The 21,493-nt window shown below is 38.7% G+C and overlaps 1 protein-coding gene across 1 annotated transcript in view; it reads left to right on the forward strand.

The window, feature by feature from the left end:
- The window catches only part of tmem163a (transmembrane protein 163a), a 63,008-nt gene extending 56,124 nt beyond the window's left edge, over positions 1–6,884 (forward strand). The window contains exons 6-8 of the mRNA XM_004566005.4: positions 1,232–1,343; positions 3,718–3,859; positions 4,040–6,884. Of these exons, the coding sequence (XP_004566062.1) occupies positions 1,232–1,343; positions 3,718–3,859; positions 4,040–4,100 (315 nt within the window). The 3' untranslated portion in view covers positions 4,101–6,884. The remainder of the gene's footprint in view (positions 1–1,231; positions 1,344–3,717; positions 3,860–4,039) is intronic.
- The last annotated feature ends 14,609 nt before the right edge of the window (positions 6,885–21,493 follow it).

Raw genomic sequence — 21,493 nt, forward strand, 5'->3', positions numbered from 1 at the left:
AATTATATATAAAGCAATACATAAAGAGGGTGTACTTTACAAAAACTGTACAGTGGATAAAATGAGGACAGATCTGCTTACAATGCAATACTTCTTGTTCTTTGCAAAGGTTGCTGTTGTACGATGCTGCCCTTGTAAAAATGATTCTCTGCACACTAACTAATAAGCATCTTCTAAGGGAACAAGTGAGTGGCTTTTCCCAACAATTCTGAAACTGGATGAGGGTCTGCTGGGATTACATGGGGTCAAACTGATCATCTACTAGCATCTGTTTAGTATTGTAATAAAACAAACTGATACCAATCAGTCACTAAGACTGAAAGTATCAGTCAGCAAATGCAGCTAAATATATACAACACAAAAAACAAATTCGTTTTAGAGACCTAACTAGCAAAGACATTGATCACTGCTTCCTTACATTACATAGAGCCAACTATTGATTGTTAATTATAGTTTATTATTAATTGCAATAAAAAAACATTTGTTAGATCCACGTCTGTTTTTCACTCGCCCACAACAGCATTTTAGGCCTAATGCCTTTAATTTAACTTTGTAAATCTACTCAAAAGATTCCAGCAGGTGAGATTAACATCTGAAAATAGGAGGATGGAATCAGCCGTTTCCAAAATTTTAGTTTTCCTAAATGTTGAAGTGCAGTTACTCTGATTTGTGTGCATGTTTTTCTAATACAGTTGGGGTTTTATTAGCAGGTAGTTTATGCCGCTTTATAATATCCCGATATGTTTGATATAGCTGTGACTTTAAATCTGGTGGAGAACAGCAAAGTCAAAACAAAAACAATGTGGCTGTTTCCCCCTCAGACGTGTCCTTTAGGCTCTTCTCTTCCTCTCATCTCCGGCTCTCAGTCCCTGCTGCGGGTCAATTAAATCTGAAAGGTGGATGCTCTCGAGTCAAGCGTTTTCCTTTTTTTCTTTTGCTGAGTCTGTTTGAGACACAACCTGAAAACACCCAAAGCTCACATCACTTCATCTGTATGACCTTGGGCTGATGCACCAAGGCGAGCCTGTATATATTAATAATGCTTGAGCTGACAGAAGCTTTATGGGTCACACAATCTGTTGGTTCCTGCTCTGCAGCTATACAGTAGCTCCCTCTGTGTTTTTGCTGAACTTTTGTTTGTTTTTTAGAATGAAACCTTTAATTTCACTCTGCATACTTTTACAAATATTGCCATATTCTCTTATATTTTGTCTCTCGTGTCTCACCCCAGGACGACTTCCTCTTTAGTGTGTCCATAGTGAGTGGGCTCACATGTGCTGTGCTGGCTGTGGCCAAGTTCATGCTGGGAAGAGTGCTGACTAGTCGGGCACTTATCACTGATGGTAGGACACACACACACACACACACACACACACACACACACACACACACACACACACACACACACACACACACACGCACATGCACGGACACTGATGACTATAAATAAATGAAGAACACAACAGAAGAGCACGAGGGACTAGATAACTAGATAGGTGACTTAAAGCATAAGCAACTTTCAGTTGTTTGAATTATCAAGAGGGAAGACACTGTCCCTAAAGAGGGAGACTTAGAGTGGAGTTAAAACATGTGCATTTATTTGGTATATTCATATGAATTAATAAAATCGTAATTAAGTTGTTCAAACCCAACATTTTCCATCTGGTATGATTACATTTTTAACTACCAAGTGAAATTCTTCTAACAACAGCAAACGTATCAAAGTTCTAATGATATCACAGATAACACAAGAATGAAAAATACGAGAGTTTTACAAAATACACAACAGTTTTCATGAAGCATCGTGGCCACTTTCAGAATGACATTAATTATGAGTGGATTAGTATCACTGATGCATTAACTTGTCAGAAGTTTCCAGGGTTTTAGGTGAGCCAGAGGAAGCTAATATTCTTGGATTAAGTGTATGCACCATATTTTATCTGCTCTTTGAGCTTCTGTCATGTTGTGGTGGTGAAGTGCAGGAACCAGCACCCAAATGTAGGACGCAGGATTCAGAATCTAATTACTTAAAGACACACCTGAAACAAAAAAGTCCAAAACTAACAAAGTGTATCAAAAACAGCAATTCACAGACAGTCTGAGGATAAGCTGCACAGAATAATAACAGATTACAGGAGGACAGGGCTGAATGAGACACAGGTGCACACACATGAAAGGGCACTCAAACAGTACATAAAAAATTTGTGAAAACTTGGCACTTCCTGCAGATTTTAACCCAAAACCCATGACCTGAATCAGGTTATGTGTTCAGAAGTTACCACGTGATTTACTCACTTTTGTGACGCAGAAAAGTCTGACAAAGCTCGCTAACCCCTTAATCTCTCTTTCTATACCCCTCAAAAAAGAGAACTGACACTGGAGATTAACCTAAGCATGGACATAACCAGGTACATCAATGAGATGGAGACAACAAAAACAGAGAACTCACTATGAACTCACTCAAAATGAGGAAAAACTAAAAATCGTCACTAAAATGAAAAGTCAGAACAGAGTTATTATTCTTAGATCAATTCATAATAATTCAAACCCACAAAACGACTGTGGCATTTTAAAACATCTGCACCATCAAAGCCTTTGGAAGCAGAATATTTGTGCCAACACATTAAACCAAAGGAAATAAAACACACGCAGCTGAAACAAACATTGCAAACCAGAACATGCCTGCTTGTGTTTATTGTGTGACTTTCTAACACAAATGAACTGAAAAAAATGTCGTTTGTGATGACCCGCTGCTCGTAGGCACGTGCTCAGCTGAACAAAAGCACAGCATACACACACAAACACACACACACACACACACACACACACACACACACACACACACACACACACACACACACACACACACACACACACACAGTGTCTCTGGCAAACACACACTGCTATCCCCAGGTCTCAAAACACACAGGGCATCAATCCAATAAACCTGAGGTTGCTGTTCTCTGAGCCTCTTATTTCCCACAAGACTCTACACTTACTGCAGGCAAGACAATAACCCACCGTGCTAGCTTTCACACATGTAATTATAAAGAACAACATCAGCCACTATAAAGGGTCATTCAAACACAGTATATGTAGTGTGGAGCCATTTATGTAGGACTTCAAAACAGCTGCAAAATGTTGATCCGACACCTACCAGAAGAATATACATAAGCTCAGCTGTAGCTTCAGATTTATCCTTTAAAATGGATATTGATACAACTTAAAGATCATACATACAAGTTTACATTTAGTTTGTGTTTCAAAGTGAAATGGAGATGATACATGTTCATATTTTATCCCACCTGTTAATCCTTTCTCTGAGGGAATGCTGCTTCTCACCAGGTCCTCTAAATCAGGGGTGGGGAACTCCAGGCTTCGAGGGCCGGTGTCCTGCAGGTTTTAGATCTCACCCTGGGTCAGCACACCTGAATCAAATGATTAGTTCATTACCAGGCTTCTGGAGAACTCCAAGACATGTTAAGGCCATTTAGCCATTTAAATCAGCTGCATTGGATCAAAGACACATCTAAAACCTGCAGGACACCAGCCCTTGTGGCCCGGAGTGAGCTACCACCACCACACATAACATGTTGGTCCTTCATTTCACCGTATCTGTCCAACTAAAACAACTACATTAAGGTCAGGAAAAGACTGTCATTGTTAACAGAAATGTTGTTTTTTATTTGTCCTCACCTAAATTTGTTTGTTTTTCAGGGTTTAATTCTCTGGTTGGAGCAATCATGGGATTTTCCATTCTAATCAGCGCCGAAGTTTTCAAGCATCATACTGACGTCTGGTTTCTGGATGCCACCATTGGAGTTCTAATGGGACTTATTATTTTGGCATATGGGGTCAAGTAAGACATGAAGCAGCAGCAGTGTCTAATCTGAAATCTTTAATCTTTTATAGTTATTAAGGCATTATTTACACGATGCTAATGGCACCGATACAGCTCAGCAGCTCTGTACCTGCGCCTGCATGAACGGCCATTTTTGCTGACGTATCTTACAATTAGAATTTGTTTCTTTGCCCACAGGCTCCTGAAGGACATGGTTCCCCGTGTGAGACAGACAAGGAACTACGAGCGCTTTGAATGAGAGACCTGTGTGCCGACCAGACGAGCAGGTTCTAACATACTCACGCACCTGCACACCTGGGTGCCTCCTGCCCCGCCTCTCTCTGTATTTCATACACCTGTTCATCCACATTTCATTACACACTGACAGGGACCGTACACACTCCCATAGACATGTATACATACACACACACACAATCTGTACATACTGTACATACATTTAAAGATTAATACATGTGTCAGACACACACACATACACACACACACACACACACACACACACACACACACACACACACACACAGACCTGAGAGATTCTGAGAAGGACGTGATGGAAGAGTATCCTCCTATAAAAGAAGTATTTCTGATTATTTCTCCTCGTCTTTGCGTTTTGTACAATAAAGCACCAATAAAAAGAAGAAACGATGACACAAAACAGAAGAAATATTCAAGAACTGCTTTGGATTTGTTCAAGTTGGACATACATCACTTGCTGCTAAGAGGACATCATTGAAGCCATAGCTGAATTTTTTTTCAAACCAATAGGAAAGATTGTAGGTTTTGCTTAAGTGAAAATAATGCATGTTATCCCAAAACTCGCTTCAGGAACGTGTTTTATTTGTGACCCTGTAATAAACGGAGGCTGCCGGCTAACTTATTTCGTTATTTATTTTGTAGTTTTCTGGTTATCGTAAAGCACATAGGACAGAGATGAAATGAAAACTTGTCATCACCCTCCTCATGTCAGTGCAGCCTTTCTACCTCCTAGTTTGTATCGGGAAGACAGCGAGAGAGGAAGCAGGAAGCAGGGAGAGAGACTCAGGCAGAGCATGCTGAGTCAGCAAATGCTGCTACCTCTGAACACAAAAGCACCTACGAACGCTACACCTAAAGCTAACGAGAAACAGAGAGGACTGGAGACACCAAGTACAAGCACTTGTCATAAAATGAAACATAAGAGCACAAATCTCAATGTATTTCTCCCATTTATATTACACTGCACACTCTGCTCAATATTTCAGAAAGGATCACTTTAGAAGTGAAAAATTTTTTATTTCTGTGTGCAGCAATTTGTACCAGAGCCACAGAACAACAAAGATAGCATTAATTTAGAAAGTATGGCAAAGAGTAGGAGCAGTGATGGTGGGTTCCAAAGCAGCTTGCAGCCTAAAACAATGCTACACAGACTGCTCGATGTGGAATTTGTCACTCAGCTGTGGTCTGACTAACCTTAGGCTGTGCTTTATTTAATTAACCTTTTGCTTAAAGCTTATAGTGAAGTCATTTTTAGGAAAAGCAGACATGTTTGTGTTCAGACTAACAATTAAAACTCATGAATCGTGACGACATGGGCACCAAACCCATTTGTTTATGTTGTTAATTTGGTCTGGGATTTATTAGGTTCATTAATGCCGCTTATTCTCCTCATTTTGTCTGTAAGCACGATGTTTGAACCATTAAAGCAGCGGTGGCTCTAAGCACAGTGTCAGAGATCACACAGCCTGTAAAATGTCATTGGCAGAGACAGTGTTCGTCTGTGCTTCCTCTTTGTCCTGCATGTTTCCATTCCGTTATCAGTCATTACTCCGTGCAATGAATGGAATGTAAATACGAAGCACACGGTCTGTAAATATGTTCGCCGCATTGTTTGGGTGCATCAGTATCAAAAGGTCACACATCGTCACAGTGCTGTACGGCTGACGTGAGAGTAGACAATATATAGTTAAAGTACAGACTGATCAATGTTGCGTATAATTACAAATGTTTACTCCGTAGTGTGCATATACTGTAAATGTCGTTTTACATATTACTGTAGATTATCGTTGACATAAAATGATGAGTCTTACTGTAAGTTTTTTGCACTGTAGGTGAAAATATCTGACTGGATGTAGGTGGATTCCAGCAATGCTGTCCAAGGCAAACTTCACTTATAAAAACAATTTCTTTAACATGCTGAAAAAGTTACAGGTGATCACGTCCACATATTACCTGCTAGCACAAATCGCTAATATTTTACTATAATACTGTAGGTATTACAAGCTCAGATATTAGATAACCAAGCATGTAAAAACTGGGCATTTAAAAGCAACATATAGACTCATATTCAGTATTCAGCTGGTGGAGCCATGATGTATGTGCGCCCTCTTGTGGCTGGAATTGTCACAACAGCAGTCTTAATTAATATTCAGTCGTGTAAATTTATCCCCAGCTGAAAGCCTTGGGCACTGGCTGTGGAGAGGCCTACATCCACTCTGCACTGTAATTATCAACTCTGAGTCGGCTGGACGTGGTGCAGAATTATTGGTATTATCTTTAGTTTCATTGTGTGAAGAATATGATTAAGATATAAAGTGAAGGTGTGATTCAGCTCGCACCATTTCTACTCACCAACAGCACACTGATTTGTAATGCCCCTCTCCCTCTTTAATGCATAGAAGACAATCTTTACAATGGCTTTTACTAGCAAAGCTCAGTGTTTACATGCTAAAGCCACAGTGTAAGGCACAGAACAAACTCATCATGCTTTACAGTAGCTCTGTTGCTCATTTAAAGTAAACTGCTATGTTGGATAAAGTGGACACTGTTTTGAAGTTGGCAGCAAAATCCTTTCTACCTCTCTTCTTTGCACTTGCTTTTATTTTCATGCCACATCTGTTGTGTGCATTCAAACCCCCCTAATGTTTAGTCCGGGTGCTGCGACTGAGGCCCTGGTTACTCGATTCCTCCTTAGCAACGGATAGTCTCTGAAAGTGTTGCACTCGCTGCTGCCAGTCGTGGGGATTGTGCAACAACTGAATGCCAAAAATGTCAAATGTAACTGATGATCACTGCAGTTGCGTTTAAGTCATCTAAAATGTTTTGTTTTCATTTTTCTCCATCTCTCTTAATAACAGGAACCCTGAAACATGAATATCTTGTTATGATATGTTGCACAAACCTCTCATTAATTGAAGAATGGCATGATACACGAAAACCATTTCATTATTTCATTGAAACATGTCAGAAATATGACCACTTCTGTAGCTTAATGAACTGTGCCAAATCATTCAGACCATTTGTCAGCTCTGTTGAAATGTGTGTATCTTTGGTGTGCTTGTAATGATGAATGAACTTCCCATTGACCCAAGAAAAGGCATCAAACTATCAATTCTGCAGAGTTTCATGAGATTATAATAGCAATACTAACCACTCCTCTGTTGCTATAGGCTTTGCATGGGCTTGTAAAAAATCCTTACACTTTCAGTGGTTACAAATGCATTAAACACACACACACACACACACACACACACACACACACACACACACACACACACACACACACACACACACACACACACACACAGACAACCAAATTTACAATAAATCAAGACTATGTGACATAATTGTTTGTACAATATCGACATTGGTGGTATTGCAGATGATGTAATCACTATTTATTTATGTAAACGAAACAATGAAATATCTCTTTGTCAAAGAGAAATGTTTTATTGATCAATAAAGTTTTATCCTGCCTAATCATCAACAATCCTGAGTCATTCGTTTTAAAGCAAGAAGCGAGACGTCATTGTTGAGCAGCTGAGTGCTTCTTAGGATTTTAAATGAAAAATGGACAATAATGGTAAGTACTGTATGAAAAACCTTTATCACTAATGAAATCTAAACCAAAAACATTACGGGTGATTCAAAAATAAAAACTAGACGTTTAGAAAAAAGATGAAAACAAACTGAAATAATTTTACAAAATTGGAAACTTGTAAAACAAACTAATATAAACTAAAAATATGCAGGAAATATTCTTGTTTGCCTGCTAAAATTTATAATCACAACCTGCCAGAGGAGGAGCTTTGGAGCTTTGGGAATCAACTGCTTTCAGAAAGGTTTTCTTGTACTTCCTAAAATCTTTCCTCCATGTAATATTAATTTTGTTCTTTAAAAATGACCAACATTAGCACTGGGACCATTAAAATCTAAACTGAAATGAGCAAACCCACTGTGAAAACTCACTGAAACCACAGTAAACTGAAAAAAGTCAAAATAAATTAAAATAAAATCTAATTAGAAAATGGAAAATCATAATGACTCCAGCACAGAAATGACTCTTACTTAATTTAACTACGTCGCTAATGGGAATTTTTTAACAGTTTTCCTGCATACTGAGGAGTATATTTGTGTGTACTTGTTTCATTTACAAATTACAAAGTCAAGAAGATCAGGTTTGTGGTGGTTGTCACGCGGACTCGTTGAATACAAGTATTTAAGTTAAAATCACCAAATTATTATTGTCATTGTTTCCTGTCGTATGATGATTAGACTTTGATTCTTGTGTGTTTGTGTTCAGAGGCAGAGATGTTTGTCACTGTTACAGACGCACAGTCGTGTCTCTTTCAAACACTGGAAAACTAAATAAACACAAAAATAAAATAAAATAGAAACTGTGAGGATAAATCGATTAGGTTTATTGTAAAATGTCCTAATTTATGCTGTTTACCTTAAAATAAGGGAAAACCTTTTAAATTAAGTAATACTTCATGTTATATTGTCTCTTTTTAAGTGTTTATTTTTAATAAGCAGTACTTGATATTATAATAACAATTTTGTTTTTTTAAGTAAAACTATTTACCTTAACAATGTGTTAAGTTTAATAATCAAATCAGTGATCCTGCTGACTCGCTACTTGATATACTTAAAATTGTAAATATCAGACCTGTCAAGCGTTACTACAAGAAGTTTTTACTTTACTTTTGGCACTTTTGCCATGTTTGGTTTTGCTCAAGAAAGAGTTCTTAAATCTATCACACTCATTACAGAAGAGGCTTTGAAGGTCATCTGTACAATGTTTGCTTTGTTGTGAATAATTTAGACACAGTCTTACTGTGATGTAATGTCACTTTACATTTAAACTATAAATGTAAAATAACGTGTGTCTACACTGATGGTTTTACAGGTTACTTGTGTGTTTGTATCCAGTATTCATGCTGTCATTCTGAGCTGCTCTATACTGTGGATGCTGACCAGTGTGTGGGTGGTGTTGCAACAATCATATTCTTAATTTTTCATCTTTTTCTTTTTTGCAGTATTTGCAGCTACTCTCTTATTTCCCAGGGTGATGCCACAGCAGTTGGATCCACATATTTGATTTGGCACAGATTTTACACCACACGCCCTTCCCTGACACAAGCCTCACATTCATCGAGGCTTGAGAAAGCCAACAGGAGTACACTAACTTGTGTTTCCCTGAGGCTGGATTCTGTGTGTTGAAGCACAGAAACAGCAAAGAGAGGGTTAAAGACTAATAGAAGTCATTTCTGTACCTCAGTGTATTTTCTCACCTCCTATGATTACATTTCACACTTTTGCATCATCATCATCATCTCCGACCTGCACGCACACTGTTCTGCAAAGGCTCCTGTGCATTAAGAACACCACAAAGTGACGACAGAAAAATGGGAATTTATCTCTGTGTCTGCTTTGGAGTTTATAGCAGTTGTAAAACACTTTTACATCACCAAGTAAGTGTGAATGAATTCTTCTATCAGGAGTAGAACTTCACAGACTAATGTTTAATGCCTTTTAGTTGGCAGATAGGCCTCTAGGAGGAATAAATCATGGCACCGAAGCTATTCATGTAACCACTCCAGTCTAGAGCTTTGACAGCTTTCCTGCTGGGCTGGAAAGCTGACTTTACAGAAACTAGGAGTCAGTCTCTGAGCTATGAGTCTAGACTTTCATTTAAAATCTACCTCCAAACCCAACTCTTCCAAATGCAAACGATTCTGTACTGATTAACATCTAAAATTGTGTGTATGCACAAAAGGCAGCAAAGTGCAAAGGCACTCTTTTTTCAGATTTTTCCAGTCACGTCTACACACAGATCACTTTTGTAGAACTTATCATGAAATCTGGTGCACATGCACGAGTCTCATTTCTGCTCCAATCTTTAGTCAAGAAATGTAAGTAGGCAGTCACTTATGTCACCTTTTGCATATAAAATCATCGCTTGCATCTCAAGTTATTAGACATGGCAATTAAGACAACATCAAAGAAGAAGTGCTTCACTGGAGGAAGGAACGTGGGTTCTGTTTGTCTCAGTTTTGGAAACACAAACAAAAAAATAAGCACTGAAGCAAAAGTGATTCATGATCGACTGTGAAGTTCACTGCGAAGGACCCAAAGACACGAAGTGAAGGAGAATGGAAGAATCCATCTCCACCTATTTCTTTTTTTGATCTTCACTTCATGTTATTGACCTCGACCTGCCTTTTTGCATGCATGAAATCTGCACAAACCAGTTAATGGGTAGAAAAACGCATAAGCATAGCTTCATACATCCATCCCCTGGAAAAGGGAATGAAACCTGAAGACACCTGCTCAACCAGCTGGAACTGCATATGTGAGAAGCTGTTGTACTTTGATCCTGGAGCAGATCTTTATGTAGTGTGTAAAGAGATATGCATTACACTGTTTGATTTTTTTTAACATCCCTGTAACAGGTAGATTCATACTTTCCGTAAGACTATTTGGTTTTTAATGAAGTCTCTAAAGGCAGAGCTGCGAATCAGAGCGTGCTAGGATCTCACACTGCTGAAAAACTGGAGAGCCGACTGCTGGAAGCCCCAACTACATCTGTGCATCCAGTCATGAGGTCCTAATACTAAAATGGTAAGTTTCACACACAGAGAACTAAGGACGCAAAGCAGTGCTGACACACAGGTTTAATAAGCTCTGTTATTCATATCCTAGCTGGAGCATGTTGCTGTTCTCTTCCATGTACTCCATGCACTTCGAGGTATAAGGTAAATGGCGTTAATGTGAGCATGAATAGCTGTTTGCATCTACGCATGAGGCCAGAACATTGAGTGTACTCTGCTTAGAAGTGGCTGTAGGAATAAATGGATAAATAGACAAAAGCTGCTTTTGAGTCTTGCACCACATGCAACACCAAAGGGGAATTGCATCAGTAGCTGGAACGAACCTCCTCGAGCTCATCTGGGAAAAACCATGACATTCCCAAGTCAGACATGATCCCTCCAGTATATCCTGGGCCTACCCTAAAACCTTGCACAGGAGGCATCCTAGTCAGATGCCTGAGCCACCTCATCTGGGTCCTTTTGAGGAGAAGCTCTATTCTACACTCTGCCTGAAGAGGTGACATGTGCCCACCCACCAGTGGGCTCACCACACGCAGGAGGCCCCAGTAGGTGATGGGTGCATGTCGGGCAGCAGTCAAGGGCAGAGGCTCTGCTGAGGCTGGCTACTGAAACTCTATTTTCTGTAGATAATCTATCATAACAAATGCCTCAATACTAAAAATAACCACTGACCTCTCTGATGTCGGACTTTACTTTGAAAAATGTGAAGGTTGCAACTTAAGGGTCAGGAAACTGTCCGGGCCCTTCCTGTGCCAATGACACCTCAAAAACACTTTAAGTTCCCGGATTAATTAATGTATGCATTAATGTGTGATACATACATTATGAACTGATGCATCATTAACCTATTCATATGTTTGAAAGGTACTGTGATGCAGTTCTTTACTATCACCACATGGTGGCCCCCAACACCAGGATAATAAATGACAAACAAATCTAGCAGCAGCTCTCCTCCTGCAGACTTTTAGATGATACAGTTCACTGTTGTCTTTGCAGCTCAGTTATACAGGTGATCAAATTTCATAATTTGTTTGAAACCTTTTTTCTTCTTGACTTTTTGTATCCTTAAATGAATGCATGTCGAATGAAGAGGTACCCTTGAACCCGGCTAAAAATATGATTATGTGATCTGTATTGTCTTGACAGTAGTTTATAGCTGCCACTATCTCACAGAAATTCAGATTTCTTTGGTTATGTATTTTTTCTGTTTTCAAACTGACAGTAATTGTGTAACACCGCTCTTTCAGGGTCCACAGGACAGCAATTTCATGTTATTATGTCAGCTGTATGTCCTGTATATATGCCCCTAATTACACAGAAAAATATACAAGTGAAGCAGATAATTACATCGAATTATAAAGATGCAGTGCTGGTTTGTAATCAGTACTATCGCAACATACTCACTACAGTCAAAAGCACAATGAAAAACAACATAACATCAATTATGTTGTTTTTCATTCTATCCTTAGAATAAATAAATCTATCCTGTCATAAAAACCTTAAAGCTAAACCTCTACAGTATTTTATTATTCAAGGATTTTTCTAATATGAAACACCATTTTTTTTTCTCACTGACTGATGTAAATCACTCGTCTGAGAGAGAACGTATTGATTGTGTGTAAAACTTTAGAAATGAAACAGGATGTACTTTCTTCGTAGTCGAGGTTTGTGCTGTTTTTCATTTCAAGTCAAAGATGTGAAAGTCAAACATCTCAAAACCTGCATTAATGAACTTGAAGACTGAAATGAGCAACGCAGTCCAATCGTGAGTACTTTGGGTAAATTTTATCTCCGTGATTTTGTGTTTTCTTTTTAGACATTTAGCTTCTGATTTGGTCCTCTTTAATAAGTCTCCCTCATTAAATATTTAAGCCCAATCTGATAAATGTTACAGCTTCAGGACTTCATAATATTTTTAAAAAGGTCAGAAGAAAGAAAAATTATTTATATACATATACAGAGTTTTTCAACGACAAATAGCAAATCTGAACATTTCACATGCTTCAGTGAAGCAGTTACGAACTGATAACTTTTGAAACTCATACTTAATTTGCTCGCCTCAGATCCTTACATCAGTTGCAGAGACAATGTCGTGGTTTTCCACATAGGAATCAAAGTACTGTCATCATCCATGGCATGAACATCCAGATAATCCTCTGTAGTCTTCCATGCAATGGCAAAGAAAGCCAGTGGAACTTTGCTGAAAAGAACTTCAATGCAAATAATCTGGATTACACCTCTGAACTTGCAGACTACTCCATACCTGCAGCCCCATTAACGAAGATAAAAAAAATAAAAATATAAAGAAAACATGAAGAGACAAAATATTTCCAATGCTTTAGGCTTGCAACACCTAAAGTGAGCAGTTGAAAGAAGGAAGTTTCTCAGCTGATGATGTGCCGCAAAGTCAGAAATGTCTGTGTTGGTGGTGTGTAGGCTCCTCAAAACAAGTCACAATCTTTAGCTTTAACTAAAAGCCTATCCCAGCTGTCTTAAGGTGAAAGATGGCTGTCAGTCTATTGCAGGACTGACATGTGACATTAACGAGTAAAGATATTAGGTGACACAAACATAATATTAATTTTTTTTTTTTTGTCTTTCTTATAGCTAGACAGTCAGAGCCGTCTGGGACATGGTGTAGAACAGCGCTGGGATCAGATCAAGGCCACCAAATGGTCACGTTAGATTTGGTTTCAGGCTGAGGCTGCGTGACTGAAGTCTGGCTCATTTCCACGAGTCCAACACATGAATCATGCACCTGATTGACAGACACCAGCGCACCTGTGCACAACAATTATAAACCTAAGCAAAATCAGACTGCCTTCATACTGATCTACTCAGCTGTCAAACAATTACACAGTGATGCTATAAACTAACTAAACTGAAACAGAAGAATTATGTGGACGTCTGAGCATTGTAAACCTTCACTGCATGTTCCAGGTGGATTTGCATACATTTACTGCTATAACAGTCTCCGCTCTCCTGTGAAGGATTACTAACAGCCAGATAGTACAGACTGGGATTTCCTTCCATTCAACCAGAGCATCAGTGAGGTTGGGGGCTTGTGTTGAACATTAAGCCATCAGTCTCAGTTCAGCCCAAGGAGATTGGACGCGGTTAAGATCAGATCTGTCAAGTTCATCCAAAGGAAAGAGCAACAAAGTACACACAGCACACACAGTAGAAACACAAAAGCAAAACTTTATACTTTTCACCTTACAGTCCACAAAACTGCTGCAGTGTTACTTTCCTCTATCAGTGTGGGCACATGTCTTTAGCTTTATTTGACTCGTTGGCTCGGTGTATGCCATCTATCTGCCTTAATAATAAAAAGTGCATTCGAATTTCCATAAGAGCGAGTTAGTAAGTCCAAGTCTATATGAGGATCAGGATGCTGAAATGCACTCAAAATACAGCAAAATACAGAAATGAATGTTTGAATTTATATGCAGGCATTCAGCCATGGAGGACAAGTTTGACTTAAGTCTGGTGTATGCTGGTCCAGCAGCTCGTTGTTCCTCACCTACACATGGCTCGTTTGCAGAAAGCTGAGGACCAGGACAAGTGCAACTTTATTTAACCTGGCATCTTTAATTTTCTGTTTGTCATAATTAAAATGTTGGAGCGTTCAGCGCTTTTGGTTTTTTATTTTTATACTATCATCTTCTACTGTCTACCTATTCTTTCTCATATCCTCTGAACCTGGTTTCATGTTTCCTAAAACATGACACGATCCTTTTTAATGTCGCATTTCTGCTTTCAGTCTCTTCTTAACTGACATCAGCTTTTATCTCTGAAACGATCTTCAGCCGACTCAGACTTTCATGGTCTCAGACGCTGGCTTATTGTTATTCCCCTGTCCGAGATGACATTACACGTGGTCATCTAACTGCAGGCACTTTTTCAAAAACTTTCTTTACCCTTCAGCTTTGACCTCAGATTAGTTTTTGTTATTCTGCTAGATGGGGACTTTATTTCTGGCTGTCTCCAGAATGCAGTGAAAGTCCCTACAGCAATTTATCTGATACAGAAACTGTTTAGCGTCTGTTACTGTTGAGCATTATTTTAATGTAAGGAACCATTTAATCACATCCTGAAAGCACAGGACACCAGTGCTATCTAAGAGAAAGGAATACGAGTAGCTACACCAGCTCAAACACCATGAAACACAACATATTTGTTTTCAGACCTGAGGGATGTCCTTTATGTGATGAGATGAACTGAGAAAACATGTGAGTTTAAAACCACTTTGGTCTCTGAAGCAGATAAAGATGGAGCACAAAGACCCAGCAAGGGTTAGTCCTCCAGATATGTTTCATTACTGGGAACAGAGTGAAGCACATTATTAAAGTTTTGCACTTTTTTCAGTTAACTACTTTTTAATCACATTTATTTTTAGTTTTTCATCTATGTTAGCCTAATATAGTTAAAGTGCACAATCAAGACCAACACAACAAGAGTCCAATTAAAAAGAACTGAAACTCCAGCGAGATTACTGCTCATTTTTTCACCCCATACAAAAAAATTTAAACAACTGATTTGTTTCGCAGTACCGACAACACGATTGACCAGACAGTCACCATATGATGATTATTATTCTACTAACTGATAGTTTACCATTAAAAGATGATAACTGTACTGGTTCTTATGTCTGTGAAGGTTCTCAGTCATCCAGGTCATCGTAGTCTAAGGAGCTTGCAAAGAAAAGCGTCTGGACTTCTTTAAGTTACTTGAAGACGTTTCACCTCTCATCCGAGAAGCTTCTTCAGTTCTAAGGTCAAATGGTGGAGAGTCCCAGATATGTACTGGTTCTTATATATCTGCACTTTCCTGCTCTAAATGAGCACTCAAAGCACTTTGAACAACTTGCCTCATTTGCCCATTTACACAAGATATACATTTACACACATTCATGCTCCAGTGGATGCATCGAAGAGTACCTTCAGGTTAGTATGTTGCCAAAGGATATTTGGGATCCAGACTGGGGCAGACAAGGATCAAACTACCAACTTTCCGATTACTCGGTTTCCTGCTCCACCATCTGAGCTACAGATGGCATTTGTTACCTTCAGTTTCTCCACACACTGGGCATCCATCCAAAGGTGGCAGCAGACAAAAGAAAGATAAGATTTGTTATATTTTACATTATTAGATTAATTTACTCATGAGTGTACTTTTATTACTTAGTATTTTAATTACTGTCAATAAGGTGATGTTTTAAACACACACACACACACACACACACACACACACACACACACACACACACACACACACACACACACACACACACACACACACACACACACACACAAACTGATGATGGACCACAGCTAATAATCCTTTGCCTGCACAGACCTGAGCTCCCAGTAGCACTAAGATTTGGTCAAATAAATGGTTGGAAACATGGCAAACTCATCTAAAAACAAAATGCGTATTTTAAAAAAGTTTAGGTCTGAAACAATAAGAAATACCTTTACCTTAGATATCTGGTTTTATAAAGTTTCCATATTAAAACATGTCTTGTTATATATCTGGAGTTTGTTGGATTTTGTTCTCTACCTTCAGCTCCAGGAGTTCCTCTAAGTTAGCCACTTGTTCCTGCAGATGGAGAAAGCAGCTCCTTAATCATCTCAACTCTCAGCTGACCTTTTTCATTCTCTGACTCCATTTTTATCCAGAGTGCCTGTAATTCTACGTCGTACTCTTTCAAGTGGGGAGGCTGAGACTGAACGTTTAGTGTGTTAATTTGTCATATTAATCCCTTTCATTTTGCGATATCGAGAGGCACACGATTCCTCACAGCAATGCTTCAGTTTATTGGGCCATTGCAGCACCTGGACTGTTTTCTTTTTCACTCATTCTTCTGTAGATTTGTTGCTGTGCTGGGAATCGTTGAACTGCAGATGTAGTTTTGTCTGAGCTTCAGCTGTCAGACAGATGGCCTCACATAAGCGTGAGAATATTTTGGTATACGGAGGACTTCATAGTCGATTCAATGACTACTACATGCCTAGCTCCTATGGTGTTTTCCTTTTGTACTGTTATGAATTGTATCTATCATTTTATCTACCATGCTAATTAGTCTTACTGAGCATTGCACAGTCTGACCTTGAGGTGTATTTGCTGTGATGTCCACTCCTAGGAAGGTTGGCAGGTGTCTTGAATGTTTTCTAGTTGTGAATACTGTCTCACTGCAGAGTGATAAACTTTAAATAGTTTGAAAATGGTCTGATTAGCCCATTCCTGATTGATGGGCAACAACAATGACTTCTCTAAGATCACTGCTGATGGTTTTCCTCCTTGGCATTGAGTTCACGCACACCCGACTGCTCCAGAGGTGCAAAAACATCTGCTTTCTATTCTATTTGTGTAGCACAAAATTGCAACGGTCACTTAGAAGCACTTTATATTGCAAGGAAAAGAGCCGACAACAATGCAGAGAAAACCCCAACAATCAGACCTATAAGAGAGTAAAGTAAACTAAAGTAAAGTCTTATTTATAGCTCCTTTCAAGACAAAGATCCCAAAGTGCTTCACAACAAACTACCAGAGCATAAAAACAGAAAAAGAGCCGACTGAATGCAAGTCTACAAAGTTGAGTTTTTAGAAGTTTCTTGAAAGAAACTACTGAGTGCACAGATCTCAAGCTCAGAGGGAGAGAGTTCCAGAGTTTGGAGGCCACTGTGACAAAAGCTCTGTCACCTTTAGTTTTCAGCCTTGTATGATGTACAACAAGTCGGCCCTGATCACATGGCCTCGCAGACCTGCTCGGGACGTATGGCAGTCCACTGATGTAAGCTGGTGCTTGTCCATGAAGAGCTCTGCAGATGTTCTATGCAGTTTTTTCTTAGACAAGTGAACAGTGAGTTACAGTAATGCAACATGATTAAATAAACACATGAATAATAATCTCCAGTTCAGAGCGTGACACTATGGTACTTCGTCTGGAAAAATGTTTTAAGTGAACAAGAGTGAACCTGAGATTTGAAAAGTGAAAGCAGATTTAAAATTACCCCAAGGCGCCTGAGAGACAATTTAGCAGTTGTTGCAGGGGGACCATAACTCTGTCAGGGGCTCAAACCAGGACTTCCTTTTTATAACATTTTTTCATTAAGTTGGAGAAAGTTGTGAACTATCCAACTTTTAACAGTGTTTAAATCCTGTTCAGGACTGCAGCTTAGAAACATCTGTGGGTTTAAAAGAGATATACCGAATGTCAACTGAGTGGCAGTGATAGCAGTTGTCCTTAAAGGTGCTCAAAACGTGCTGAAGAGGGAGGAGATATGACAGAAACAATAACTAATACCTAGAATAGAAATTTTCTCAAATTTCGTGACAGAAAATAGGAAAAAGTTGCACTGAATTTTTTTTTTTTAAATATGTGAAAACATGCATGACAGTAGATGACATTAGGCATAAACACCGTTTGTATAATTCTAATGTGGATAAAGGTCAGCATTCTCTATCTTTAGTCCTCAATAAAGTAAGAAGTGTCTCAGACAAGGATCCTCGTCATTTTTTTAAGTAATCTTCAAGAATAGTTTCTTGAAAAGTTCCTTGAAGACATTCGTGGCTCTTATTTGAATGTTGGTTTCCTTTTTATCTTATCTCTGTCAAGATGATTCCACACTGCTTCAGTAATGTTGATGTCCAGGATCTGGGGACTGTCAGTGCTCCATTGCATGCTTTTCCATCCTGGTAGGCTTTTGGTTTTGTTGCACTGGCAGTGTGTTTGGAATCACTGAAAAATAATGTACTTAGTTAACATAAATTCATAACTTAAAAAGGCAAAACATTCAATTCCAAAACAATTCATTTTAACAAAATGTGCAATACAAAAGTCCAATCAGATAAACAAGGAAAAAAATAAACCGGAGAAGCCAGAAGATAATAAGAGGAAGTATTTGGGTGCAGGTGGCAGACAGATACATAAGCACTAATAAAGATAATAGGAAACAGGTCAATTAAGATAAAAGCAAGGCTGGGAAAAGAAACAAAGGAGGAAGGTTAAAACGCAGAAATGCGCATTAAAAAATACAACAGGAAGTAACCTTAAACAGGCACAAAAGTCAACAGAATCAAGCAAACAGCAGACGGTAAAAAAAGAGAGACACAAAAACATCGGAAGAAAAGGCCAAGATTAAAAAAAAGAATTACAACTGAAATCATTTCTCAAAATATTTTATTTCTCTATTTAAAAAATAATAACATCAAATCTATCATTTTTGTGATGTAGGCTTCCTCTAAAACTTCTAGTGTTTTTAACACCCAGTTGTCCTTTTGCCGTTTTTTTAAAAGGCTGAACTGAAGACATGAAATGTGAAGCAGGACACGACATTTCAGCTCATGGAATAAACCTGCTTACCTCCACACACAGATTTATGTCATCAGCTGTCGGGTGAAATGGCTTTGTTCCCGGCACAATTGGAAAAATCTTTATTATTGGCTCTTGTGCCCATTTTTACTAAAGTGTTTCATTTCCATTTCTTAGTCTACAGGTTCAAGAACGTCCACATCCATCTGTTATTGAACACGGCCTGCATTCTTAATGGCCAGGCAGTATTGAGCATTAGGCGTTGAGCTACAAAAGGAACAGCAACGCGGGGGAAGACAGAAGTTTTGACATTTAAAAAGCTAATTTTTTTAACCTCCTGACAGCCAAGTCTTTTGTTTGGAATACATTTTACATTTAATTTCTCCTAGTTATTTGAGAAAAACTTGGCCTGATTAGTTCTATTATTGTTCTACTATTCTATTATTGTTTTTTTTTTTTTTTTTCTTTTTATATGGAGACAGGAGGTCTCTATATTTAAGTAAACCATAAAACTGACTGTTTAAAAGTATGAAAGGTCATTAAAGGTAAAAAACTGCAGCTGCTACTTCCCATGTTGTATACAAGAAACAACTGGTTTGTCTCAATATTTGAATTTCAACTTTAGACCCGGTCAGCTGGTTGCATTAGCTTGCTTTGGTGTGTTGCAGCTTAACGTGTTCAAAAGTTCAAAATAAACTTCCAGGTTTACCAGGTTGAATTTACCTGCCATAATTTGGTAGGAAAACTTGCTCGTGACTCATTGTGTTTCCATGTTTTCTGTTTGTGTTCTTAGAAGATGATTGCAATAATTGGGTGAATGACAAAACAATAGAACAACCTACACAGAAGACGTTCAAGTATCTCTGACTCGTGGCAGAACCAAGCTCCACAGATCGAATCACTGCAGCAGAGTTGCAGGATCTCATTCATTCTGGAAACAAAGCCGCCCTCTTTTGGTGTTCTAAGTGGCTAAAAGCCTTTTACAAAGCACAGTGGCTGCAGGTGCACATGACTACTGCTCACACATGACCAGGATGTAAAGACGGAATTTTAGCTCGCAGCAGTGAATCACTACAAACAAGCCTTTTGTAATGGTTCAGTCACGCATTTGTAATGAAAAGCCATCAAGGATTAAATGAAGCATATTAGAAGGACACATGCTAGGACAGTAACACAGATTCACAATGAAAGATGAACAGAAACGAGGGGAAAGAAAGGGGGTGAGGAAGACTCGCCGTAGGTGCAACTGTGGAGAGAAAATTATTTGTGAGGAAAGATGTTTGTGCAGCATCCCAAGTAATATATAAAAGTGACTCATAAGAACGTTTAAAAAAAGGCAGCAGCTTAAATAGAAAGGTGATATTTATTGTACCCGACCTTCTTTATAAATTGCAGTTTTACTTTCAAGACTATCTTCCTGAATAAAAAAAATTCCAATGTAAAATGTGCCTCCTTACGGGAATCAGTAACATCCTTGGGAGTTACTCTAAAGTAAGCCTCAATTTAATATAAAATATTGGTGCATCTTTTCAGAAACAGTTCTCGCTTTATTACAGCTGAAGGTCTTTATTGCTCTTTAAAAGGTAACATTGATCAGCCACAATACTCAAACCAGTGGAAGGTAAACCACATAAAAGTGATTTAAGGAAAACCTTGGGTCTTGGTGTTCATGTGTCACCAGCCACAATAACAGCACTCCCCAGTGATAGTTAGAAAGATGATGTGCACCATCACACAGAAAAACCTGCCCAGAAACAGTTTTAGTAAAGGGCATTGATACCCATCCCAGGATTCAGGGACATACCAAGGCACAGAGACAGACAGACAGACAGCATTTCATTTTACATCCTGAAGGATCCGAGTGTCCTGTCATTGCAGTTCTTGAAATTACTGTAACTACAAGCCACAACAGGGCTGTGGATAGCTGGAGACTATAGGTATTATGTCCATTATTCTTGGTCATTTGGTTGAATTCACACCTGCTGTGAAATCAATGACACAATCAAAGTGCAGCGCTGCTCTTAGTCCACCCAATTGATCCAAGCTACTGTGAAAGATATACTGTGGTTTTCTTGTGTCAAAGACATACTCAGGTTTGTAAAAAAAAAAAAAACTGGATGGACAGGCGCTATCAAAATGTAACATAGTTAAGTTTGTAGCTGCTAAATGCTTCAGAACATGCAACTACAGAACATACTGTAACATGGTTTTTAGAGCTATTTGCTGAAAAAGTGTGACAACAGAGTGGAAAATGACTAGAAAGTGGACGAAGAACTATGAGCTGAATGGTTTTAGGACAGATTTGGGATGAAATGTGCAGCAGGTTAATAATTATCTCTGGATTCATCACAGTGAAAAACACTTTCTTATATCAGTTGTAACTACTGCAGAGACAAATATAAAATAAGGTTGACATTTCTCTGTCTTTGTAGAGTGTGATTTTTTAAG

Source organism: Maylandia zebra, linkage group LG16, assembly GCF_041146795.1.
Source record: "Maylandia zebra isolate NMK-2024a linkage group LG16, Mzebra_GT3a, whole genome shotgun sequence".
NCBI classification, from domain to species: domain Eukaryota; kingdom Metazoa; phylum Chordata; class Actinopteri; order Cichliformes; family Cichlidae; genus Maylandia; species Maylandia zebra.